The 26,620-nt window shown below is 41.0% G+C and overlaps 2 protein-coding genes across 4 annotated transcripts in view; both read left to right on the top strand.

Moving 5' to 3' along the window:
* Positions 1–18,988: 18,988 nt before the first annotated feature.
* On the top strand, positions 18,989–22,797 carry LOC134216304 (uncharacterized). Its single transcript, XM_062695226.1, has 2 exons — positions 18,989–19,191; positions 22,423–22,797. Exons 1-2 carry the CDS (start codon positions 19,045–19,047, stop codon positions 22,783–22,785), a joined length of 510 nt encoding a protein of 169 aa, XP_062551210.1. The 5' UTR covers positions 18,989–19,044; the 3' UTR covers positions 22,786–22,797.
* A 914-nt stretch (positions 22,798–23,711) lies between these two features.
* Positions 23,712–26,620, top strand: part of LOC134207790 (amyloid-beta A4 precursor protein-binding family A member 2-like) — a 37,005-nt gene continuing 34,096 nt past the window's right edge. Inside the window, exon 1 of one of the 3 annotated variants that reach the window (XM_062683697.1) lies at positions 23,712–23,973. The gene's annotated coding sequence lies outside the window, so the exon portion shown is untranslated. The remainder of the gene's footprint in view (positions 23,974–26,620) is intronic. The other 2 variants (XM_062683696.1, XM_062683699.1) reach the window with 2 other exon arrangements.

The raw sequence follows: 26,620 nt of genomic DNA, 5'->3' as shown, positions 1-26,620 counted from the left end.
ATGTAATGATGCAATCATGTAAACATTTAAGTGACTTCAACGCCGTTAAAGCGATGATCCCTTCCGTACTTTGTGACCAAATACTCTCGGAATTTTCCCAATCAAACAACACACGCTAGTAACCAGTCGATTTTAGAGATCGAGAACTACAAAAGCAACACATGAGCAACGCGAATACAAATTAAAACGTCGACCAGTGTTATTTTTTTTGCAAAATTTAACTGTAATTGTCATAGCATCATTCCATAAACAAATATGTACAGATACAGTGATGACCCGATTTTTAACATGTACAAATTTTGACTGACCCTGAAATGAATTTAGGAATTTTACAGAGGAAGATTTATTCCAACCCGTAACACTGGGTAGACACCTTTTACGTGGTGTGTTACGGGGTAAGATATACCACGGTTACATTGCCAGCTACAGGCAAATCCTGACCCAACAAATACCTTCCTCATTATCCAACTCCGTGGTACATACTTATGAGGGTGTCGCTAAGTCGGTGGTCTTTCGTTAAGTAAGTACCACATCAACACTTCCTTCCTCTCCCTAGTTACGGTAAAGATGGGCGTGGCCAGGAGTAGTAAACCTCATGCTTTTGTTATTTTTGTTCAAGACTGGAATCCCCTTCTTGATTTCTGATAGCATTCAACATAAGGATCTCAGAAGTAGAACATGAGTATCACTTAGTGTCCAATCTACGAATTACACCGTAACAATGCTAATGCTAAAAATTTACAGAGGAAGATTTATTCTTAATTTTTTGGAAGTATATATTACAATGACAAATATTTCCCCAGCACAATTTACCGTATATACAATGCGCTAAGCCATTCATTGCTTTTTATTTGTTTGTTTGTTATTTTTAATTCCTTAATTAAGTTTTTTGGAGAATCTTTTAGAAATTCCTTCGGAGATTCATTTAGGAATGCTTTCATGAATTGATGAAGGATATGCTTCAGAATTTATTCCAGGAAATGCTCCAGACATTCTGTCGCTACAGTAATTCCAACGGAATTTTCTCCATGGATTCTTTCCGAATTTCTAGGACAAAATGTTAGGAATTACCGGATAAAATTTCTAAAAGAGCTTCTGAAGGAATCTCCGGTGTACATAACGTTAATCAGTTTGTTCAAGAAGGCGAGCGTTACAATGCGTTACGCCTCAAATCATACATCACTGAAAATTTCAGAACGCACACAATAAGTTCATGTTGCAATTGTGAATTAATAACACAGGAATCTTCTCATTGATGCATGCAAATCGAAAGATAAGACTTTGCTTCAGCTCAATACACCAGCGTAAATTATTGTAAATTCGACTCTGAACAGGCTAAATTAGGGGTGTCCAAAATGTGTACATTTGGAGGTCCAAAATATGTTGCTCTGTCCAAAACGAAGAATATTTTCATTTCAGAAAGTTGCATTTCTCAGCGATTTATCAACTTTTGATGTCAATTTCAAATTTCTATTTCATTAATGAGACTATCATCTTTGACATGGTGTGATATTCGCTTGTGTTAAATCTGTCATTTGATAGATAAGATTTATCTATTGGATATAAGCGGATATCGGTAAGCACTACATCAAGGGGTCCAAAATAGGACATTTACCCTAAGTACTTAGTGTATAAAAAGGCAAAAACGGTAACTCGCACACTCAATGTGTTTCACCTGATAAGCAATAGCACATTCCAACACTTTTTTTTACGAATTTTTCAATAAGTTTTTTTGGTGAACTTAAAAAAATCCAGGAACACGTTGTAACCACAAAAAATCAATTCACAAGGAAATCGTTTGATCTCAGTTTTTGAGATTCACGCGTTTTTATACCTTTTTGGGATTTACGTGGTTTACATGGAACGTATTCGCGTGAAAACGGAGTTTTGTGTACTCCACTCACTCCGTCGTTTGACAAAAACGATGCGTTCTACAAGTGAACGATCCATCAAGCACCATTTTCTTTTAAATACGAGGAAAAAAAAATCTACTATGTTTTGGAATGTAATCGAATGGATTACATGACCTTAGATGGATTTCAGCTGGGTGATGCACTTTCGTATTTATTGTTCAACATTGCACACGAGGGCGCGATTAGGAGATCTGGCGTTTAGAGGAACGGCCCCACGGTCGCTTTTGGGCTTTGCGGACAACATCGACCTCAGTAGTGGAGCTTTAACCAATAACTCTACCAAGACAAAGTACATGGTTGCGGGTAGAGATAGAGGAATCTAGTGGTGTTGGCTCTGAGGTACTTGAAGGAGATGTGTTCAATGTTGACGTTTCTCATAAAGTGAAAAGACTTATTGCTGCTACAAATAGGGCTTTCTACGGGTTACGTAACCAGCTTAGGCCGTGCAGGATGCAGATGAAAACGAAATTTGCTCTGTATGAAATTGATTCTACCAGTGGCTCTTCACGGACATGAATCGTGGACGTTAAATGAGGCGGATCATAGAGTTTTCGGGGTTTTCGAGCGAAAAGTACTGCGTACAATACTCGGATGGAAACTAGAAAATGGCGTGTGGTGCAGACGCATGAATCACGAGCTGTATCAAGTGTACAAAGAAGAAAATATTGTGAATCGTATAACATAAAACAGAGATGGCAGAGTGCGTATCAAGAGCAAGAGATTTCGCGCACAGCACACATTTACTTTCAGTGAGAGAGGGAGTGCGCGCTGTTATGTTGCTCCACTCAGACGATACGCACGATCACGGCTATTCCACACAGTTCGCATCGAATGTGTGCGAAAGCAAAAGTGAGAAGGAGCCAAAAATCCACATACAGCAGATAAAATAAAACAAGAGCACAGTTAAGCGCGCAGCGCTGAGTGCGCAGAGCAGCGTACGCAGATCACACTGCGCTTAGCTATGTTTGAGATAAAGAGTAGAGTTCGTTCATTGCAGAAGACGGAAAATGTCTAATAAAGTCACTGCGATAATAAAAATGTTATATGAATGGAAGTCAAATGTTATATGAATGGAAGCTACAAAACGGTGGATTTTGCAAGGGCCTCATACGCCTGTCACTGGCGAACAAAGCTCGTGTACTCTGTATCAAAGCTTAGAACCGGTGTTAGGGCGCAATCGTTAATGTGAACATTTTTATATCCGGTTAGTTACTGCAAATAAATTCTTTTTCGAGTCCCTTTAATCAAGCAGGTATCTCAAGTATCGATCCTTTTTTAAAGACAAGCCTCCCAGAATCCAAATTTAAATCTCATTACGGAAGCAATGCACAACTATCATTTTTATAAATTCAATTGTATGAGTGGAATAATTGAAATGGCAGTTGTGCGCTACTTTCGTATTGAGTGGGGTGCCCTTAAAAACGCGAGTAAATTTAAATTTGGATTAAAGGGGGCTTGTCCTTAACATACGAAGATAGTCCAAAATATTTACAACAGGTCCTAACAGGTGTAGGTGCAAACGGTACTAGAGTAAATGGCACTGATGCATGGATAGAGTCCCTCATTTACATTCATTTCTTTCCATAGTGAGAATCCCCATTGAACGCAACTTGTTGAAAACAGATCGGCTATAGATGAGTGTCGGAAAAGATAGATTATTTCTACGCGTTTATGTATTTTGGCCATAACGTCTGAGCCCATAGTCCGATCTGGCAAATTTTCAATAGCAGACAATAGTTCTCAATTCTCCGTCGAATTCAATTTAATGCGATAGAATCGAATAAGGATAAGTTTATTTTTGAAGAGAACATATAACTTTCTCCTACGCATAGTATTAGCTTTGGAACTAAAACAGGTATGCACTGTAGTTAGAATTCGTGACTAAGTATATTATTGTGTCTACATTAAGCTTGGCGAAATCTTCATTACTGTCGTAATTTTAGAACGGTGTGCAAGCCAGCGACTAAAAACGGTTAAATTCTTATAAAAACTCAACATCTACTAAATCACCATAAAATGGGCCAAAACATGCGGATTAGACTGTAATACAAAAATTAGATATTTTTGTATTGTATTAAGACTAATTTAATCGTTGAACACAAATTTTAAGAAAAAATAATTTTGCTTCGATTATATGGAAAATTCGATTATATGGACTTTTTTGCATCGAAAAAGTCCATATAATCGAGGTATACCTGTACAAGGTAAAAACTTATCATGGTTTGAAATAAAATGTATCGTGGTATCGTTTGAACTTGTAAATGCAGCCATGTTCTACTGCTGTCCACTAGGAGTGCTGCATGCGCATAGCTGGAGCATTTAGTTTGCATTTCCAAATGAAATAATCGCAATTTTCATATCGATAATTTAGACGGTTTTTACATAATGTCCCCCGACGCGTTTCGCGGGACGCTGCAATTTTCAACTTCGTTTTACAAATTTATTCATTCAGCCTTACAAATATTTTTTCCAATTTTTTTTGGGCCAAAATCTATGCGAAATGCATTTTTGGAGGATCCATTTTCAATCCAGATAAGCGTCCCGCGTTTCGCAGGACGTTTGCTGGTAACATTATTTTTACACGTTTCGAGTAACTAATCTAATGCGAAAAGATGGATAGTAAAACAAATTCGCTTTTCTATAGCGTTTCATGCATGTAATAAGTATTATATTTGGGAGCTGCTGCCAGTATTTCAAACCATGGTACGAATTTAGTTCAAACCATGAATGGTGTAGTTCAAAGCATGGTATGAACCGAAGTTATGTAATTATTAGTTTTTTATAAATATGTGAACCCAGAATGTTTTTAGAAAAATAATGAACTAAGCTTCCATATAAACTAGAGTTCGCAGTTGTAATACGTCTTTATAATGAAATAAATGAACTTTGTTGTGACGGCTCATCTCATGCCTGCCATTTGGTTCAAACCATGATTGGATACCCTACGTTTCTATATGAATACTACGAGTGCTTGAAAAAAATAAAGTTCTGCAACGAGTTGCAGACGCATTTTTTGCGAAAAATGAACTTTAACATGATAAATCTGTACCAAAACGTATCAGCCTGATTGATTTCACATGGTCATTCTTGCCAAAAAATTAATTTACAGCAGAAGCAAACAGATTCCATGTTATCGTACCACATTGCATGCTCGACAAACCATGAAGCGATAGATAAACCTGCCTTTGAAGAATTTTGATGTCTTGTCCATCTCACTATTTCATTTATTACGTGACACAAAAAATACACTATTTGAGCACTCACACAAGCTAATTGAACAAAATGTGGTCATGCAACTACTGTTTTAATGTTGGTTTTCCATTATAGCACAAAAATGAGTGTGGTGAAATGGACTTTATGCAACCCATTTGAGTTCCATAATATTCATTGAAGCACCCATTTCATGCATGGCTCGTGTCAAATCAAGTACGAGACACTGAAGACGACCTTACTGTTGAGGTCGAGATACGTATCTGTCAAGTACAATTAAGTGGTGGAATTAAAAGGGATTGTACAAACTCGTCTTATGACAAGTGATCAATTTATTTGCTTTGTTAAAGAAAAGGAAAATGTGCGAATGTATGCACATTAACAAAACAACCAGTGTTTATTTCTCGTGGAATTCTTACTTACCAATCATATATACGAATAAAAAAATCTTTTTGCTGGAAATGCATTACTGATAAATCAGCTACTTGATATTCCTTATTGCTGAAGGTTCAGCAAACAAACTGTCATTTGTTTAGATTCAACTTTGTTGGTTGATCAGTATTTTTTTGCTGAAAAAACTGCTAGATTAACAGCACAAACAAAATCAGCAAGATTTTGTTGGATTTCAGCAATAAAACATTAGTGTGAGGTTTTTTTTTTAAAGTTAAGCGAAAGTTGTTGAACGAAATACAGTGCCAAAGAAAATAAATGCGCGTTGTGAAAAGCACATGCGAAATTTCCATACGAATCAGATTTTTTTTCGCAATATTGTCGGTTTCAGCCGTGATTTTCACATGATAAAATAACCTAAGAACCTAAATATCTATCGGAGGTTATAACTAACAGAACAGAAGGAATGGAGAAAATCCATCTAGCCATTTTGCGGATACGAACGCAGATCAACTCATTTCTGTATACCTTTAAGAAAAAGAAGAAGATAATAATTGTGCCTCCACTTTATGCTTCCAGGAAATTTAACGGCAATCAACCTTGTTGTCACGTTTGAAATTAAATTAATTTTAACCAAAAGTCAAAATTATTATTTACGGAAAAACAGTAAAAGCGCAAAAGTCCATTTCTTCAACGTTTAGAATAATTCTCATTTCATTTCTAATTCAACAAAAAAAATTAAAAAATGCAATGTCGTTTACCTGCATTGAATTATAAACACATTTCTTAAACCGGGGGACCTTCATCTTCACGGAAATAATCCATTGGCAAAGACACCAAACAAGCAAACCAACTTGTTCGACGCTCATACACTGCACTTAGCACGCCGATTCATTAGCTTTTTCTTTAACACTGCGAGAGCACAGAAAAGTGCACGCAGCAGTGTACGCGCAGCGCTGCGGCACTGAGCCATAATTTGCTTCCGCTCAGATACGACGCAGAACCGAAGGCAGCCATTCGCAACGCAGCAGATCTCACACAAAATGTTTTGTTGCTCACACAAACCTTCTCTCGCGCAGCGTCATGAAGCTTGGGAGTGAGTGGCTGGTTTTGTTCGCAGTAGTGAGAAACAGCGCTCCACACACAAATTGTTGGAAGATGTGTGCTCTGCGTGGATCGTGCGTGCGCTGTTCCAACTCTGCATAAAATACGACAAACTTCAATGGGCTGGTCAATTAGTGCGTATGCCAGAAGAAAGAATATCGAAAACAATATTCAACAGAGTACCGGATAGAGGCTGACAACTTCGTGCAAGGCCACGAAAACGATGGCTGCACGCGATGGAATCGGACATAGAGACCCTGAATGATCGAGGAAACTTGAGGAACATCGCTCAAGACCGTCAGTTATACGCACGTTTCGAGTAGTGAGTAGGACAAATAGGAAAAAAAATAGCATTAAGCAATTCGCTCAAATCCGTGGGTGTTACAAACCTATACTGTTGCATGAGAGTAGCATCTCTTCCATCCGTTACCACAGAGGCACCCTCCAACAGCCGATATTTGTCCTGGACACGTGCTTGCGAATGTTTTAGGGGAAAGGATGGAAGAGAATGAAGGTACAGAGAACTGTATGACCCTTCATAGGCACCACAGAAGGTTTTGCAATTGTTAGTGCGGAAGGTATATTTAACAGTAGGAATCGTTCGGAACTCGGAACATTCGAAGAACTAAGACATACATAATAGGAATGGGATGAGCCTGCGATTGAACCCATGACTTCCTGCTTACAGGCAGAATCGGTAGTCACTAGAGCACCGAGCTTGTTTTCGGTTTGGGCAACAGATCTGATGTTGAGAAATCGATGTGCGTTCTACCTACACTGCCACTGATAGCATTATTTATTTAATCAGACTAAGGCCGAAGTGGCCTGTGCGGTATATAAGAGTCTTCTCCATTCGGCTCGGTCCATGGCTACACGTCGCCAACCACGCAGTCTACGGAGGGTCCGCAAGTCATCTTCCACCTGATCGATCCACCTTGCCCGCTGCGCACCTCGCCTTCTTGTGCCCGTCGGATCGTTGTCGAGAACCATTTTCACCGGGTTACTGTCCGACATTCTGGCTACGTGCCCGGCCCATCGCAGTCGTCCGATTTTCGCGGTGTGAACGATGGATGGTTCTCCCAACAGCTGATGCAATTCGTGGTTCATTCGCCTCCTCCACGTACCGTCCGCCATCTGCACCCCACCATAGATGGTACGCAGCACTTTCCTTTCGAAAACTCCAAGTGCGCGTTGGTCCTCCACGAGCATCGTCCAGGTCTCGTGTCCGTAGAGGACTACCGGTCTAATTAGCGTTTTGTAGATTGTCAGTTTGGTACGGCGGCGAACTCTGTTCGATCGGAGCGTCTTGCGGAGTCCAAAGTACGTACGATTTCCAGCCACTATGCGTCTCCGAATTTCTCTGCTGGTGTCATTTTCGGCAGTCACCAGTGAGCCCAAGTACACAAATTCTTCTACCACCTCGATTTCGTCACCACCGATGCAAACTCGCGGTGGGTGGCTCAAATTGTCTTCTCTTGAACCTCTTCCTATCATGTACTTCGTCTTCGACGTGTTGATAACTAGTCCGATCCGCTTAGCTTCCCTCTTCAGTCTGATGTAGGCTTCCTCCATCTTCTCAAAGTTACGTGCCATAATATCTATGTCGTCGGCGAAACCAAATAGCTGGACGGACTTATTGAAAATTGTACCACTCGTGTTAATCCCTGCTCTTCGTATTACCCCTTCCAAAGCGATGTTGAATAGCAAACACGAAAGTCCATCACCTTGCCGTAACCCTCTGCGGGTTTCGAAGGGACTCGAGAATGCCCCTGAAACTCGAACTACTCACATCACCCGATCCATCGTCGCTTTGATCAACCGTGTCAGTTTATCCGGAAAACCGTGTTCGTGCATTAGCTGCCATAGCTGGTCCCGATCGATTGTATCATATGCGGCTTTGAAGTCGATGAATAGATGATGTGTGGGCACGTTGTATTCGCGGCATTTCTGCAGTACTTGGCGAATGGCGAACACCTGGTCCGTGGTGGAGCGTTCGCCCATAAAACCCGCCTGGTACTGCCCCACGAACTCCCTTGCAGTTGGTGCTAGTCGACGGCATAAAATTTGGGAGAGTACCTTGTAGGCGGCGTTCAGCAATGTGATTGCGCGGTAGTTGCTGCAATCCAGCTTATCGCCCTTTTGTAGATGGGACACACGACACCTTCCATCCACTCCTGCGGCAAAACTTCCTCCTCCCAAATCTTGGTAATGACCCAGTGCAGCGCTCTAGCCAGTGCCTCACCACCGTATTTAAATAGCTCTCCTGGTAGTTGGTCAACCCCAGGGCTTTGTTGTTCTTCAGCCGGCCAATCTCCTCCTGGATTTCCTGGAGATCCGGAGCCGGTAGAATTATGTCCTGCGCGCGTTCTCCCAGGTCCATCACCATACCGCCATCTTCGTCTGCCACATCGCCATTCAGGTGTTCTTCGTAGTGCTGCCGCCACCTTTGGATCACCTCACGCTCGTTCGTAAGAAGGTTCCCGTTTATGTCCTTACACATATCAGGCTGTGGCACGTGGCCCTTACGTGAACGGTTTAACTTCTTATAGAACTTTCGTGTGTTATTAGCGCGGTACAGTTGCTCCGTTTCTTCACGGTCTCGATCTTCCTGCTGGCGCTTTTTCCTCCGGAAAATCGAGTTTTGTCTGTTCCGCGCCTGTTTATATCGTGCCTCGTTCGCCCTCGTGCGGTGTTGCAGCAATCTCGCCCATGCTGCATTCTTCTCTTCCACTAACTGCTCACATTCGCCGTCATACCAGTCGTTTCTTTGATCCGGAGGCACCATGCCAAGTACAGCGGTTGCGGTGCTACCAATGGCGGATCGAATATCTCCCCAGCCATCTTCAAGAGACGCTGCGCCTAGCTGCTCTTCCGTTGGAAGTGCCACTTCCAGCTGCTGCGCGTATTCTTGGGCTAGTCTACCATCTTGTAGCCGCCCAATGTTAAGCCGCGGCGTCCGACTTCGACGCGTGTTGTACACCGTCGAGAGTTTTGAGCGCAGGCATACTGCAACGAGGTAGTGGTCGGATTCAATATTCGCACTGCGGTAAGTGCGGACGTTCGTGATGTCGGAGAAGAATTTACCGTCGATTAGAACGTGGTCGATTTGGTTTTCCGTTTCTTGGTTAGGTGATCTCCATGTGGCCTTGTGGATATTTTTGCGGGGAAAGAAGGTGCTTCGGACTTCCATTCCGCGGGAGGCTGCGAAGTTTATGCATCGTTGGCCGTTGTCATTCGATACGGTGTGCAGACTATCCGGTCCGATGACCGGTCTATACATTTCCTCCCTTCCTTCCTGTGCGTTCATGCCACCGATGACGATTTTGACGTCCCGCAGTGGGCATCCATCGTATGTCTGCTCCAGCTGTGCGTAGAACGCTTCTTTCTCGTCGTCGGGTCTCCCTTCGTGTGGGCAGTGCACGTTGATGATGCTATAGTTGAAGAAACGGCCTTTAATCCTCAGCTTGCACATCCTTGCGTTGATTGGCTGCCACCCAATCACGCGTTGGCGCATCTTACCCAGCACTATGAAGCCGGTTCCCAGCTCGTTGGTGGTGCCACAGCTTTGGTAGAAGGTAGCCGCTCGATGCCCGCTTTTCCACACTTTCTGTCCTGTCCAGCAAATCTCCTGCAGCGCCACGACGTCGAAGTTGCGGGGATGTAATTCATCGTAGATCATCCTGTCGCAACCTGCGAAACCTAGCGACTTGCAATTCCATGTTCCAAGCTTCCAATCGTGATCCTGTATTCGTCGCCTAGGTCTTTGCCGATTATATCGAGTCGTATTATCTCTTATATTGTTCGTAATGATTGGTTTTCTAGGCGGCTTATTGGGCCAGCGCAAACCTCCTGTCTCGTCGGAGGGCCGTCGTGTCAGGGCTGTTTAGCGTCCCACCTAACACCAGGACTTGGGCTTGTGCGCTTTGAGCGGCACACGGTCGCTTTGGTGGGGCCTACTTGCGGATACATTCAGCTTTTTATAGAGGTTTAACAGGGCCCACTGTCAAACCCCACCACATCCTAGGCAAGCCCCACAACTCGCAGATGGCCTGGGGAGGGATCGTCAAGCCCTTGGACATAGTCCCTGCTGCCCTCGATAGCCACTGATAGCATAACCGTTCCATATTTATAATCAATTTAAAAAATATTTAAACAGGACTTAAAAAGTTCTTGCGGACAGAATACTCACATAATTTGAGCAATTTTCTTTGATTTTTATGATACATATTGCTTTTCCAAAAATTACCTTCCTTCCTTCCAAGAAGCATGACATATCAAGATGTTATTTTTACGATAATAGAATATCATTACAAGTTTTCAGCAAAAATCACGGTTCACAGGAATTGGTATAAATTATTAACGGTTTCTATCAATGTCTAACTGCTAGGATTAAAATAACTTTCAGACATGGTTATAGATCTAGCGATTCGAAGCAAATTGTCAAGAAATCGCATGATTGTCAAATAATTCCTTCGGGAGATCATTATCCTTTAAGGTCCAGATCGCAAGCGAGATTTTGGAAGTTTTTGGTCTCAGATTTCAATTTATCTTTTGAGGTTTGTTTATAACTTATTTTTCCGTGGGCATCTAATACTTCTGATAATTTTAATTAATCAGAGTTTTTGGAAAACTTTCAGACCAAGGATGTTTTCGATCATTTATGAAACTGGGTTTGATCAATTAGGACTTTGTGAATAACTTATTCCGGAAGCTGTAATCTGACATGTGTTTATGGTAGACTTCTTGTGCGAAGGTTTTGCTACAACTTTGCCTAATAGTTCTAATAGTTACAGTAGCTAAATTATTGAAATTTTGTTATCGTTTAGTTGTTATAGCAACTTGCGTTTCAACTCCGTTTTTAGTTAAATTCAAACAATAAGTTATTTGGCAGAGTTGTAGAAAAACCTTCATACTAGAAGCTCTGGAGCAGTACTGCTATTCCTCATTTTCAATGTGAGATGTTACGCGATGTTTACCTATCTGCCCCTTTCAATGTCTATAGAAACGCCAAGGATGAAAGGGATGCTACAAAAATCTCAAAAAAAAATTATTCCGTGACAGGGCATGGAAGTGTGAAATATCTGCTTTAGTTTTGTGTTTATTACAAAAAATATTTAAAACATCCTTGATCGCATTTGCTAATGCCAGCATTGACTTCATCCTACCATAATCATGGGTAGGACAATGCTTTGGTTGTCCCACCCAGGAAAATCCATGCGTAGAACATATCCTACTTGTTCCACCCTCTCCCGGCGCCACTGTTGGTTAATGATGAACAATCTCATCAAGGGTTTTTTAAGCGTTTCAACAACCTGAATTCTCTTTGATTTTTTGTGATTTTTTCTGGTGAGTTTAACGCATTGTGTTATTGTTGCTGGACGTCTCAATCGACTGATATCAAACCGTGTAATAAACCTTGGTGTATCCTCAAATTCACCGGTTCAAAGTGTTTTAGATTCAAGCTTTTACCAGACGATTCCCTCGGGAACTACATACGTAATTAATCAACCACAATCGCGCACTGAAAATATACTTCTGTGTCTCTGTCGTGCATTTTTTGACTGTTTGACATGTCATGTCATGTCAGATGCACTTACTTAGTTAGGCCTATAAAATCGTTTAGATGGAGTAAAATTAAAGAGCAGATTTTTTTTGCACTGAGTTGAGGACAACAATGGATACAGGTATTGTAGGCTCGGAGAGCATCTTTATTAAATCATTTAAATCTTTTTTATCATTTACCTGATGAAAAAGAAGTGAAAAATAGAAAGGAACAGGAAATACAAATAAAAAGAAGAATGGAACAAGTTTCTGGACAAGAAGCCCTAGATGATGACTTCAATACGTCAAAGGCGAAACACAGAGTACACTGTAAAATACGCAGATAAGTTGTGTTCTTGACCAGGAAATCTAAGTCGTTTTCAAATAATAGATACACCCGTTTCTTTTTTTACACGGGGGATGCGTTCCGTATAAAAAAGTTTTTAGTTCAAAATTCGAAAATCCGTGTAAACAAATTTGATGATTTCTCGATGAATCATGGAGAATTAAGAAATCCTTCGTATTTTTCGTCTGAAACTTCTTTGACAATTCCTTTGAAATTTCAATAGGAAACTATTTTGAGCTTTAATTAATTTCTGGAATAACTTCTACATGCATGCTGGAAAGAATTCCTTGAGGAATTTGTTAAGGTTTTAATAAAGGAATTAAATCTCGTCAGGAGTTATTTTGGAAACAACTTCAGGAAATCCTACAAAAAATTGTGAAGGAACTCCTGCGGCAGTTCGGGAAATCTTCTAGAAATTATTTTCACTTGGAAGAGCTAATCTCCGCCAATCCAGCTTTCCACGCTTGCCATAATGGCGGCTGCTATAAATATTTCTGACAGCAACTGCTTCCGACGTCGAACTGTATTCGACGCTTTTGTATCTAAGCAACTATTTCCACGTAGTTTATTTATGATTCTCAGAGGAAAAACTATATTTGCAATTGGGTTTAAAAAGTTTTCAGAACAAATCTAATTATGTACATATTTGTATTTAGTAGGTTTTGGCGCAAATAGTTGATGCTGTCTCGAATGTCTGGTGAAGCAATACTTGAGCTTACGAGGGAAGTAACCTGATTGCGAGAGAAATTGCTAGGACCAATAAGGGCGAACAGGTTTTGATTGCAGATAACTTTAAATCATGCAAATTACACAAACGCGAATTCTCTTGTTTGTAGTTCAAAACCTCGTTCAAAACGGATCCTGTTCCAAACGCAGCTATTCAGGAGGACTATGAAAATCGCTTGAATTAGATAGACCGTGAAGTTAAACGGATCTCGAATGCCTTATGAGTTTTTCTTTCGAGTGTACGAGTCCAACCAAAACGCAGGGTGTCTACTACCTGGAAAAACCTGGAAAACCTGGAATTATCAGGGAATTTCTCCCCACCTGGAAAATACCTGTAATTATCAGGGAATTCCTGACATAATCAGGGAAATTTCAATAATTTCCCTGATTATGTCAGGAATTTCTCTCAAAAGAAGAAAAAACCTCAAAAATATTGGAATAAATATACCAATCAATTCTATTGAAAATGTAGTGAACGTTATTGGTTCGTTGTTCCGCATAAAACGTTTTGCCATCTTCTAAAGAATTCCTTGAGAATTTTCGAAGCTATTCTTGGAGAAATCTAGGAATTTTATAATTTTAGGAATTATTCGGGAAATCATTCAGGGATTGCTTTGTAATTTCTTTTGAGAATTCCCTAGGAAATTCTTTGGGAATATATTAAAAAATACTAAATTAGTTAGGATTTTGTAAAGCAATCCCTGGAGAAACTTCCGAAGGAATTTCGGGATCAGTTTTCCAAGGAGTTATTCATAGAAATCACTAAAAGAGTGTCCATATGAATGATTAGCAATTTTATAAATTATTTCTGGAGGAATCTCCAAGATAAAAACCGAAAGGAATTCCCGGAGGAATTTCAAAACGAATTTCCGGACGATTTTTCGTATGGTTTCTTTAAGAAATTCCTGAAAGGGAACCTGAAGGGGCTTAAAAAAAAGTATGTGAAGGATTTTTGCTAAAGGAATTCTTGAAATAGTAGCCGAAGGAATCCCGAATGGATTTTTCAAAGGAGTTTCTAAATGTACACACTTATTTTTTTTACCGAGATTCGCACAGCCGTGCCCCGGCAAACATGTTTTTTGCCGAGATTTCTGTCAAAGTTGCTGAAAATCAGCAAAAAATTTGCCGAAAATCAGCTAACAAACGTTTTTTTTGCCGAAATATCAGTTTTTTATTTTGCTGGCGCACGGCTGTGCAGATTTTCGCCGAGCTTCAGAAATAAAAACTGTATGTATGCTCGAAGTATTTCCAAGGAATTCTTAAAAGCAAATATCCGAAAAAACTCCTCCAGGTGTTTTCTAAAATTTTCCTCAAGATACTTCTGAATGAGTTCCTAATAAATCCCATGGGCGGAGTATTCTTTAACCATTCAAATTATTCTGCCAAAATATGATTAAATAAGCTTAATAGCCTATTCAGATTACGATTAGATTATTTATCGTAATAAATATCGTGTTAAAGCGGAGAAAGAAAATTGAAGGTATGGAGATGGCATCAGGTTGTTTTTTATCATGATATTCATGATCATAAATGGCGTAATCTGACTAGGCTATAACTTGGCCGTTTGACACTTATAGTACCGGCACCTTGGCTGCTAGGTCCGAGCACACTAGATGTTGTTCACAAACTAGAATAAACTAGATGTTGGTCACGCGAACAGGTATAAGGACGTTAGGCATGAGTACGTTAGGCATAAAGGATGTTAAGCATAAAATGCATCAAAAACAGCCCACGACATAAAGAAGGTACATACAGTCAAACCTCCATGTGTCGATGTTCTATGACTCGATATCGACTCATGGAAGCAAATGATTCCATACTAAAAATTATTTTCTGGGCTACTGTGATGGTCCCTCCAAAGAGCTTTCCAAGGTTTTGCTACTTCACATCTCGATTTTTCCATGAGTCGATGGTCCCTTCAATATCGACTCATGGAGGTTTGACTGTATTATGCCTAACGTTATGGACCCAGTAATTTCATTTTTTTTGCATCAACAAAATTTCCTGAAGGAGTTTTTGTAAGAAGTTCTGAAGAATTTCCTGAACATACTTCCGGAACTTTTTTTTAAGAAGTTTTCTTTTAAAAAAGCAACTGAAATAAAATTCAAAGAAATTTCCGAAAGAATTCTTAACCAAGTTTCCAAAGAAATTTCTAAAAAAATCAGAAGAATATCTGAAGAAATCTGCAAAGTATTTTATAAAGGTATTTCCGAGGGATTTTCACAAGACATTTTCGAACAAACACCTGAAGGAATTTAAAAAAAATCGTAAAGGAATTGCCTAATGCATCTCTAAAGAAACTTTCGGAACAATTCCTTGAGATATTTTCTAAAGTTTTAGCAAAGAAATTTTCAAATTAAATCCTGGAGGAAGTTCTGAAGCAATTCTTAAAATCTGGAGGATTTTCCGATGGAATCTATGGAAAAAATTTCAAGGGAATACCTGGAGGAATTTCCTATGTGATTCCTGAAGGAATTTCGATTGAATGGCTGAAACATTTTTTGGTTGAACTTGCGAAGGAATTCCTGGAGGAATTTCTTAAGTAATTTACAACATTGTTTTTATGAAGCAACCAAACAGTTCTTAAAAAAAAAGGTTTTTCGCAATATTAACTTTTTTAAATTGATTATTTTGCTGCTAAAATCTATATATGGCACGTTTGTTTTTGCCTGGAAATTAATGTGAAACACCTGGAAAAAACCTGGAAAAATCAGGGAATTTTGTTTTTACAGATTAGTAGACACCCTGAAAACGGTATCATAGCCACTGACTGTGTAAAAATAGGAACAGAGTCAGAAAACCGTCTAAGAAGAGTTTAGTACTCTCCATTTAATTCCACCAATTATTTTCAAGTACGAGACACTCCCGTATGAAGGGGGAGCTTGGCAGATGGAAGGTCGTGCGATATGTGCCATCACAAATATTGCCCTCCGCTCGCTTTCAATTCGACTTCTATATAAAAACATTCTTCATGCCTGCCGTATCCTAACGGAACTATCAATTCTATACTTTCGCCTCTAATGCTATCATGAACATGTACGTCCAAGTTTGGAAGATGATATTAGCATTTCCATATCATTGTAATCTGTATGGTTTTTCAGCCGCCTGCCATCGAATCCTGTTCCTCCTTCTTGGTCTAAGAAATTTTTCTCGCAATCGTGTTACTTTCCGGCAAGCCCAAGTATTCATAAGAGCATCAATTATTAGCACCAAAAACCTACAAAATACAAATATACATAATTAGAATCGTTCTGAAAAAATTAAAAACTTTTTAAACCCAATTGTAATAGTAGTTTGTGCAACTAGTTGCAAAAAGATGATTTTTTCAGCACGAGTTGTACGTTGTACGTACGGATAAATACTACGAGTGCTGAAAAAATCGAGTTTTGCGACGAGTTGCACACGCTATTTTTCATTTATTACGAGACGCTTAGAGTACACTATTTAAACACTCACCCAAACTAATTTGGCTAAATGTAGTCATGTAACTACTGTCCCAATGTAGGTTTTCCATTATAGCACCCAAATGAGTGCTATAATGAATATTATGCAACCCATTTGAGTTGCATAATGGTCATTAGAGCACCCATTCTGTTGGTATGGAAAAGTAGGCCGTTTTATCACTCAAATGACAACTGTAAACCAGGTATTATGATAAGGAATTGCAAAAAGATAGTTTTTCTTCTGAGAATCATAAATAAACAACGTGAAAATAGTTGCTTGGCTGGGTTCGATTCCCGCTGCCGGTCTAGGCAATTTTCGGATTGGAAATTGTCTCGACTTCCCTGGGCATAAAAGTATCATCGTGTTAGCCTCATGATATACGAATGCAAAAATGGTAACCTGGCTTAGAAACCTCGCAGTTAATAACTGTGGAAGTGCTTAATGAACACTAAGCTGCGAGGCGGCTCTGTCCCAGTGTGGGGATGTAATGCCAATAAGAAGAAGAAGAAGAAGTTGCTTAGATACGATAGCCTCGAATACAGTTCGGCGTCGGAAGCAGTTAATGTCAGAAATATTTATAGCAGCCGCCATTATGGCGAGCGTGGAAAGCCTGATAATGGTTATAAAAAATGGCGGAAAATCAGTTTTTTTTAGAACAATTTTGGTGAATAATAATTGAATTTCAGGGAAAAATAGTTAATAACTGTGGAATTACTTAGAAGAAGAAAGTATTTTCCGGAATACATCCCCTTAAAGATACGAAACAGATAGCAGCCGGACATCTATAGGTACTATCTATAAGTATTGTAAGAAATTAATAAGAAATTTTAGAAAAAATAAGTAAATATGCAACTCTTCCGAAGTTAATGAATTATTACTCTCAACAACTTACCCACAAAACTACTCGATGAATATTGCCGTTATCGGAATGTGACCAACTTTGCGGATCATCAACCAAAATGACACCGTTTTCCACTGAACTCACCACTCAAGCAACAATCGCGCACGAACCCTTTTGGGGCCTAATGGCATTCAAGAAGCAACACCGTCACCGTACGTAACCTTCTCCTATTGCAGCACTGACTGAGAAGGTTTCTGGTCCGGTGGACCACCAAAAGCGCTAAAATTGTGGCAGGTGCCTAACCAACCGAATGAGCTTAATCATATGCGCATTAATCCATTGTTCCCGCCAACCAACGCCGTACCGCATGTTCGCCGGAATAAATATTACCCCAAGCCCCTCAAGGTCGGCCTAATGGTAGGGTGCCAACAAGAACGCCTCCGTTGATGGGTTCAGAGTCCTTGGCAGCCATGATTACATTAAAATATATGGTCCTCGATTGATCTGCTGGTGTTTGGCCAAGGTTGGCATGAGTGTGTATGGACGGAGGGAGACGTTCGACCCAAATTCGGCGAGCAAATTAATTCTATTCTTCAATTACGCCATTGTTAAACTGAACAAATTAAGTTATGATCAATCTCCGTTGTGATGGAAATCAAGAAGATGGCAGGCAGTGAATATTATTCGCATGCAAATTAAAATGAAAAGAAATTATGCAGTTGGAAACTGTCACCGCGCGAAAACGCAGCAAACCATCATCGAGGTAAACGCGCACGAGAGGCCTACTTCGATTGGCGTGACCACTGCTAATAATTACAGCAATGGAGCAGAAAAAATACGAGCGGACCACGTGCGAGAATAAAAGATGTGTATGCTCGATAATTAGATGAATTAATTAGAAGAAATTCAACGCTTCGTGCTCTTTGGCTTGGGGCTATTATGTCGCGTTTACGAAACCAGGTTACATGTACATTTTGCTGGCAAAATTCTTTTTGACCTGTCGAGTTACATTATTTCGTTCCAGCAGAAAGGGTCTTTCTAGATAAACAGCTGGATAATTGACCCTGGCAGACGCCATTAATTAGAATTTTTGCGATTTTTATAGGTGGAGAAGTTCGCTGACTGTTGTACAATAGGATTACCTTGAATCCAATTTGGTTGAGTGACAGCGTTGACAGCGAGGTACTGTAAGCGCGTCCTTGTAACCAATTTTTATGCTGGCAATGTCTAAATCAAAATTGATTTCCTGCGACTGAATTCATAAAATAGACGCCACTGATGATGGCTGTAAAAACGTTAGAAAACTGGCGACAACTGAGTGCTGAATTAGTTGCATGTATCGGAAATCAGATATGTATCGACCTCAGACCGGAAACTCCCGCTGATTGGTTACCATTAATCTAGCTCACAAATAACGGGCTTTGGGTGACCGCTCGAGCACTTTCAGTTTACGGCTTTCGCCGTTCAGTTTGAGTCATCCATCAGGCGGTGGAACAGTTAATTGTGAAACACAGCTCCGGACTGGGACCATGGCACCGTCTTCGATGCTGAAAAGCGCTATTTTGATACTAACCTGTGCCATCACTCGTGCGCTGTCAATCGTCACGCTGGATAAGGAGGCCATGACAACGAACGAGTGTGACGCTGATACGCCGATGGTGGTTCCCAATTTTAAGGTTGGTATGGAAAGAGCGAGGCCCTCCTTATCTTAGGGGTAGGATGCGTGGCTATAAAGCAAGACCATGCTGAGGGTGGCTGGGTTCGATTTCCGGTGCCGGTTTAAGCAATTTTCGGCTTGGTAATTGGCTCATCTTCCGTGGGCCTGTGCCTAGGCATAAAAGTATACGAATGCAAAAATGGTAACTTGGCTTAGAAACCTCGCGGTTAATAACTGTGGAAGTGCTGAATGAACACTAAACTGCGAGGCTGCAATGTCCCAGTGGGGAATGTAGGAATAAGAAAAAAAGAAGAAGATGAAAAGAGCGTGTTAGACGCAAATGATAGATTTGAAGTGGAAGGCCTCTCCAGCATAGACATTTTTTTACGGAAGAAGATAAGCTCAAACCTTTGTTGTAATAGGAGTTTAATTTTTTTCTGGTTTTCAGCAAAACGTGTCAGGCAAAGGCCCTGCGGTAAAACGCGCGGCTACAAAGCAAGACCATGCTGAGGGTGGCTGGGTTCGATTCCCGGTGCTGGTCTAGGCAATTTTCGGATTGGAAATTGTCTCGACTTCCTTGGGCATAAAAGTACCATCGTGTTAGCCTCATGATATACGAATGCAAAAATGGTAACATGGCTTAGAAACCTCGCAGTTAATACTGTGGAAGTGCTGAATGAACACTAAGCAGCGAGACGGCTCTGTCCCAGTGTGGGGATGGAATGCCAATAAGAAGAAGAAGAAGAAGTGTCAGGCAAAGGGGATGCTACTTCATCTATCCGATGTTATCAACTATACCCAAAATTAACCAGACCGGACCAGAGAAAACAAAACCAGCTCCAAACATTCTGGGCAGAGCCAGATAAGATTTTTGTCAGAAGCTGAACAAATTTTCGGCATAAGCAGGAAAGTTTCTTTCAGCAGAAGCTGGAAAGCTTCTCGGCAGAAGTTAAGAAGCTTCTTGGCAGAAGCTGGAAAGCTTATCGGCAGGAGCTGGAAAGCTTCTCGGCAGAAGCTGGAAAGGTTATCGGCAGGAGCTGGAAAGCTTATCGGCAGAAGCTGGAAAGATTCTCGGCAGAAGCTGGAAAGCTTCTCGGCAGAAGCTGGAAAGCTTCTTGGCAGAAGCTAAAAACCTTCTCGGCAGAAGCTGGAAAGCTTCTCTGTAGAAGCTCGAAAACTTCTCGGCAGAAGCTAAAAAGCTTCTCGGCAGAGACTGGAAAGCTTCTCGGCAGAAGCTGGAAAGCTTCTCGGCAGAAGCTGGAAAGCTTATCGGCAGAAGCTGGAAAGCTTCTCGGCAGAAGCTGGAGAGCTTCTCGGCAGAAGCTGGAAAGCTTCTCGGCAGAAGCTGGAAAGCTTCTCGGCAAAAGCTGGAAAGCTTCTCGGCAGAAGCTGGAAAGCTTCTCGGCAGAAGCTGGAAAGCTTCTCGGCAGAAGCTGGAAAGCTTCTCGGCAGAAGCTGGAAAGCTTCTCGGCAGAAGCTGGAAAGCTTCTCGGTAGAAGCTGAAAAGCATCTCAGCAGAAGCTGCAAAGCTTTTCGGCAGAAGTTGAAATGCTTCTCGGCAGAAGCTGGAAAGCTTCTCGGCAGAAGCTGGAAAGCTACTCGGCAGAAGCTGCAAGCATCTCGGCAGAAGCTGGAAGCATCTCGGCAGAAGCTGGAAGCATCTCGGCAGAAGCTGGAAGGCTTCTCGGCAGAAGCTGGAAGCTTCTCGGCAGAAGCTGGAAAGCTTCTCGGCAGAAGCTGGAAAGCTTCTCGGCAGAAGCTGGAAAGCTTCTCGGCAGAAGCTGGAAAGCTTCTCGGCAGAAGCTGGAAAGCTTCTCGGCAGAAGCTGGAAAGCTTCTCGGCAGAAGCTGGAAAGCTTCTCGGCAGAAGCTGGAAAGCTTCTCGGCAGAAGCTGGAAAGCTTCTCGGCAGAAGCTGGAAAGCTTCTCGGCAGAAGCTGGAAAGCTTCTCGGCAGAAGCTGGAAAGCTTCTCGGCAGAAGCTGGAAAGCTTCTCGGCAGAAGCTGGAAAGCTTCTCGGCAGAGGCTGGAAAGCTTCTCGGCAGAAGCTGGAAAGCTTCTCGGCAGAAGCTGGAAAGCTTCTCGGCAGAAGCTGGAAAGCTTCTCGGCAGAAGCTGGAAGGCTTCTCGGCAGAAGCTGGAAAGCTTCTCGGCAGAAGCTGAAAAGCTTCTCGGCAGAAGCTGGAAAGCTTCTCGGCAGAAACTGGAAATCTTCTTGGCAGAAGCTGGAAAGCTGGAAAGCTTCTCAGCAGAAGCTGGAAAGCTTCTCGGCAGAAGCTGGAAAGCTTCTCGGCAGAAGCTGGAAAGCTTCTCGGCAGAAGCTTTCCAGCCGAGGTAGAAGCTGAAAAGCTTATCGGCAGAAGCTGGAAAGTTTCTCGGCAGAAGTTGGAAAGCTTCTAGGCAGAAGCTGGAAAGCTTCTCGGCAGAAGCTTTCCAGCCGAGGTAGAAGCTGGAAAGCTTATTGGCAGAAGCTGGAAAGCTTCTTAGCAAAAGCTGGAAAGCTTCTCAGCAGAAGCTGGAAAGCTTCTCGACAGAAGCTGGATAGCTTCTCGGCAGAAGCTGGAAAGCTTCTCGGCAGAAGCTGGAAAGCTTCTCGACAGAAACTGGAAAGCTTCTCAGCAGAAGCTGGGAAGCTTCTCGGCAGAAGCTGGAAAGCTTCTCGGCAGAAGCTGGAAAGCTTCTCGGCAGAAGCTGGAAAGCTTCTCGGCAGAAGCTGGAAAGCTTCTCGGCAGAAGCTGGAAAGCTTCTCGGCAGAAGCTGGAAAGCTTCTCGGCAGAAGCTGGAAAGCTTCTCGGCAGAAGCTGGAAAGCTTCTCGGCAGAAGCTGGAATGCTTCTCGGCAGAAGCTGGAAAGCTTCTCGGCAGAAACTGGATAGCTTCTCGGCAGAATCTGGAAAGCTTTTCGGCAGAAGCTGGAAAGCTTCTCGGCAGAAGCTGGAAAGCTTCTAGGCAGAAGCTGAAAATCTCTTCGGCAGAAACTGAAAAGCTTCTCGGCAGAAGCTGGAAATTTTTGGCAAAAGCTGGAAAGCTTCTCGACAGAAGCTGAAGAGCTTCTCGACAGAAGTTGAAGAACTTCTCGGCAGAAGCTAAAAAGCTTCTGGGGAGAAACTGGAAGTCTTATTGGCAGAAGTTTGAAAACTAGCTCAAGAAGCTTATCATAAACTTCCTTGCAAAGAGACTGAAGATTGAAAGAAACTTGACAGGTTATCGAAGAATTTTCGCATAATGACAATTTAAATAATTTTTACATTCCAGGCCAACTGGTTCAAAGCGACCGAGTACTGCCACTACCTGGGACGCAATCTGGTGATGTTGGGTTCGGCCGAAAAACAAGCCATCGTGGCCAAGGTGATCGAAGCCACGGACAAGGTGGGTGATAACTCGTTCTGGATCGGCGGCAGCGATTTGGCCGAGCTGGGCAACTTCCACTGGCACTCTACGGGAACGCGGATCGTTTGGCAAAATTGGAACGAACTGGTGGACGCACCAACGGCCGGCGACAGCCGACGGAACGACCGGTGCGTACTGCTCGGTATGCCGGATGGACTGAAGTGGATTGTGGTGAACTGTTGGGATGAGTACTATTTCTTGTGTGAGAGACCTATCTTTGAAAAATAAAGTTTTGTGTTATTCTCGCTTTCTTTATGCTCTCCCTGATTATAAATTCCACTACATATATATAATCTGTTATTAACGTTATTATTATTAACGTTACGTTATTATAAGTCAAGAAAATTTTACAAATATTTCGAGCCTAAGAACGTTGGCTTGCAAATGACTTTTTCTAATCGGGACGAATATGCAACATCAAACAATTGCCAAAACTACGATAGTTTAATTGCATCTAACAGTTTAATGTTTTATTTTTTCTTGTTAATATAATACAAAATTCAATGATCACTGTATGTACAAGGTCTCTGTATACAAGTCAGTACCAAATTTTCAAAACGACTTATCTGCTTTAGTAAACAAAGATTCAAACGTCGATTTGACGAATCTGATAGCACTCCGACGCAAACCAACACCATCAACAGGTAGCTGAAGGCTTCACCTACGTGTTGATGGTGTTGATTTGCGTGGGAGTGGTATCAGATTCGTCAAATCGACGTTTGAATCTTTGTTTACAAAAGCAGATAAGTCGTTTTGAAAATTTGGTACTGAAGTGAAAAAATGCTAACCGGCCACTTTCGCCCTATGCTTCTCTTTATGCTACGTTTTGACAGGGCAAGTGAATTGAACAACTCAGTTGAATTCAATTGACTTGCCAAAAGTTGAACATGTTCAACTTTCTTTTCGTTCAAGTGAATTGAATTAAGGTGTTTACATGTTCAGTTCGCGTTCGATTCAAGCGACTTGCTCAATTCACTTGCCTTGTCTAAACGTAGCATTACATCTTCTCGCCTGAATATTAATGTGAATATCAATGTGAAGGCCCTCTTACCGGCGGCACAATTGGTCTAAAATCACGTCCATCAACAAAAACACGCAAACCCGCATCGGCCGTCTGTCACTGTGTCGGATTGTTTTCCTCTCGCCCTTCGGTTTGTTTCGGGACGGTGGTGCCGAACTGCTGACATTTTCGAGTCAGAGAAGTGATCCAGTAGGAAGGAGCAGCGCAGAGCAGGAAACAACGAGCAGAAGATTTATAATAGGTGGTTGTGTGGACGACAAACTTGGACAAATTTTTTGATAACGTAAAGGAAAAAGTGCTATACATTTGGAAGTGCATCGGAATTTGCAGGGTCAGCTGGAAGGATGCTTCCGCCGAGAGGTGTGTCGAAGGAAAATCTGGAATTTGCGTCAAAGGTGAGTTCGTGTCACTGAAATTTGGGGCTGGTTTGCAAAGGCTCCGCAGTTAGTCGTCGTGATAAATTATTGATTTTTCCTGCCACTAGAATTTTGTGTGAAGAATGAAAACGGGTGAAAAAAGTAAAGTTTCATCCAACAGGACAAGTTGCAAGTGTTGAATTGGGTGGAATTGTGAAGTCCCGTTGGCATCGATGCTAATCTGGATTAGACTATTGGTCTAATTAAATCCACATTCACTGTTCCAGCTTTCCTCATTTGACAAGAAGAAAAACAATTACTGAATCATCATCCTCTCCTGTAACCTTCCTGCACAGCTGATGAGTGATGGGGCTCCAGTCAATCCACATAGAAGAAGGTGCAATACCTAGTTTATGCATGCACTGACTGCAAAACTGTAGGGGTAATTATTCTAATCGAAATGCCGCGTCGATGATTGCACCAAAGTAGCGGTATTAGATCATTCATCCACAGCGCGACTGCAGTTTTAATCATCTCAGCTTGATTTCTCTCTTACTCCAGATGGGCTAATAGAGGTTGATCATCCGTCATAAAAGGCAAGGCAATCTATCCGAGTATAGATTAAATGACTAATGACCATTTTAAAATCAAACCTCCAAAGCTTGCTTAGAACAATATGCCGATTGTTATGGAAGTCACGTTCTTTGAAGTTAGTTAGAACATGCGTTTTCGCTCTATAGATCGTATTCATGTGTTTCGTTCGAGGAATGAACTGAATTCTGATCTGTTCATAGATTTTCTACCCATTTTGTTTTGTATCAGACTTAAGTCTCAAGTCCTAAGCAATTTCGCTACTTGAACAAATCCTTTAATGCTACGGGATATCATCGGTCGGTTCTTCAATTGGTTCTATAGTGTTGACCCGACTTTGTCACTTTCCGATTCTGTCTACCCAAGATTTTATCACGTTTTAACAGAGGCGTCGCGTGATCAAATCTTCAACCTGTGCACTATTTCAATATTTCGAGAAAAACACATAAAAGGTACCTGAAATGATAAATGAGTCATTTTCCAGCACGTTTCTCAATAAGTTTTGCTTTTTTTGTTGCATCAGAATTGTTTCCAATGTGACAAATAAGACATATCTATTCGGAAATGATTGAGCAGGCATTGTCAATTCTAATTTGAGTTATTTCGTAAAATGAGACTAATTTTTAAATGAAATTGGACTATATCAATCATGTTACTAATAATAATTTGTAATTAGCATGTCATATCAGAAAAATAAAGTCTATACAATAAACAATGAACTTCATTAGCCTTAGCTTAATAATTATTCTATTTACAATTTATTCCTTTGATCAATATTCTGGACAGATGCGAACAATTTTCCGTCCATCAGCATGGACATTTCCTTATAATTTAAAAAAAATAAATTTTGTGTGGACCGTTAACATTTGACGGGAGATTTCTCGAGAAAAAACCTTCAGAAATAAATTGCTTTGAAAATGTTGACCATCGGTAATTCTGATTTTCATCAGAAGATGAAATGTCTGTTTACTTTATATGTTAATATTGTCGGATACTTCAATATCGAATATAACAAGCGTACCGTGAGCGTGCCTTATTCTGCGCGGCTCCTAATTCTGCGCACTTTGACACTATAACATTTTTTTAAATTTTGTTTGCTGTTATTATTATATTTACTTACATGTCATCAAAAAGTTGGGAATTTATTGTTGTCATGGATACATAATAAAGCAATAAGTTAGCATTGATAACGGGAATATGAGGAAAAACAAAATCGGTAAAATCGAAAATGTCAAAAAATGGCCGCCATTAGCAGCAGTGCTAAAACGCACATAAACAATATTTTCTCGAATTTGAACAAAAAAAGATTTGGACTCATTTTTTTAAAGCGAAGTGCAAAAGCAGATCATTTGTTGCTTTAATATGATGAAAATCGGCTTTCAGAGTGTAATCTCTATCTTATAGAAAGCATTTTATGTTGCGCAGAATATGGCACAAAATTTAATTTCTGTTCCTAATTGTGCGCGCGGAATGCATAGGTACAATAACCCTGGCTTGTCAACTCAAATTGAACGTAGCAACTGTTTGGGCATGCAAACATATTTCAAAATGCTAGAATAAAAAAAAGAAGAGCAAAAAAAAAATGCGAAGATAGATTATCCGGAAAGAGACAAGGGATATCTAATACTTGGCCTACGCACCACATCTCCACTGAGCGTTTTTTAAACTTCGAGGTATCTAATCTTAATGTGTATATCACGTGACTAGCACGTATAATTTTCCCTGAAAAATCGACATAATTTCCCACTCGGAGATTTCCTAGGTCGGACTGGCATTTCGACATTTGAGAAAATAGCACTTTGGGCAACATTAGCATTTATGTAAGACTGGTCTTATTATTCGCGTTGGATTACATTTATTTCCATTCCATATAAATATCGGATTTGATCGGAATAAAAAATTGCCTTTTCATCAATGGCGAACTTTAGTAAACAAGGCAAAACAGTGACTTGACCATTGGCATGAACACAATAACCGATCTGGAAAGTTGTCTAACGGAAAAAATTGATCGTCGAAGGCAACTTATGTCAACGGCGAGCAATCGGATAATGGACTTGAAAAATGAATAAGATCTTTGTGCACATACATCATACAC

The sequence above is a fragment of the Armigeres subalbatus genome, chromosome 1 (assembly GCF_024139115.2).
Source record: "Armigeres subalbatus isolate Guangzhou_Male chromosome 1, GZ_Asu_2, whole genome shotgun sequence".
Classification (NCBI taxonomy): domain Eukaryota; kingdom Metazoa; phylum Arthropoda; class Insecta; order Diptera; family Culicidae; genus Armigeres; species Armigeres subalbatus.
The sequence above is the reverse complement of the archived record's forward strand: the minus strand, read 5'-3'. Positions and strand labels throughout refer to the sequence as shown.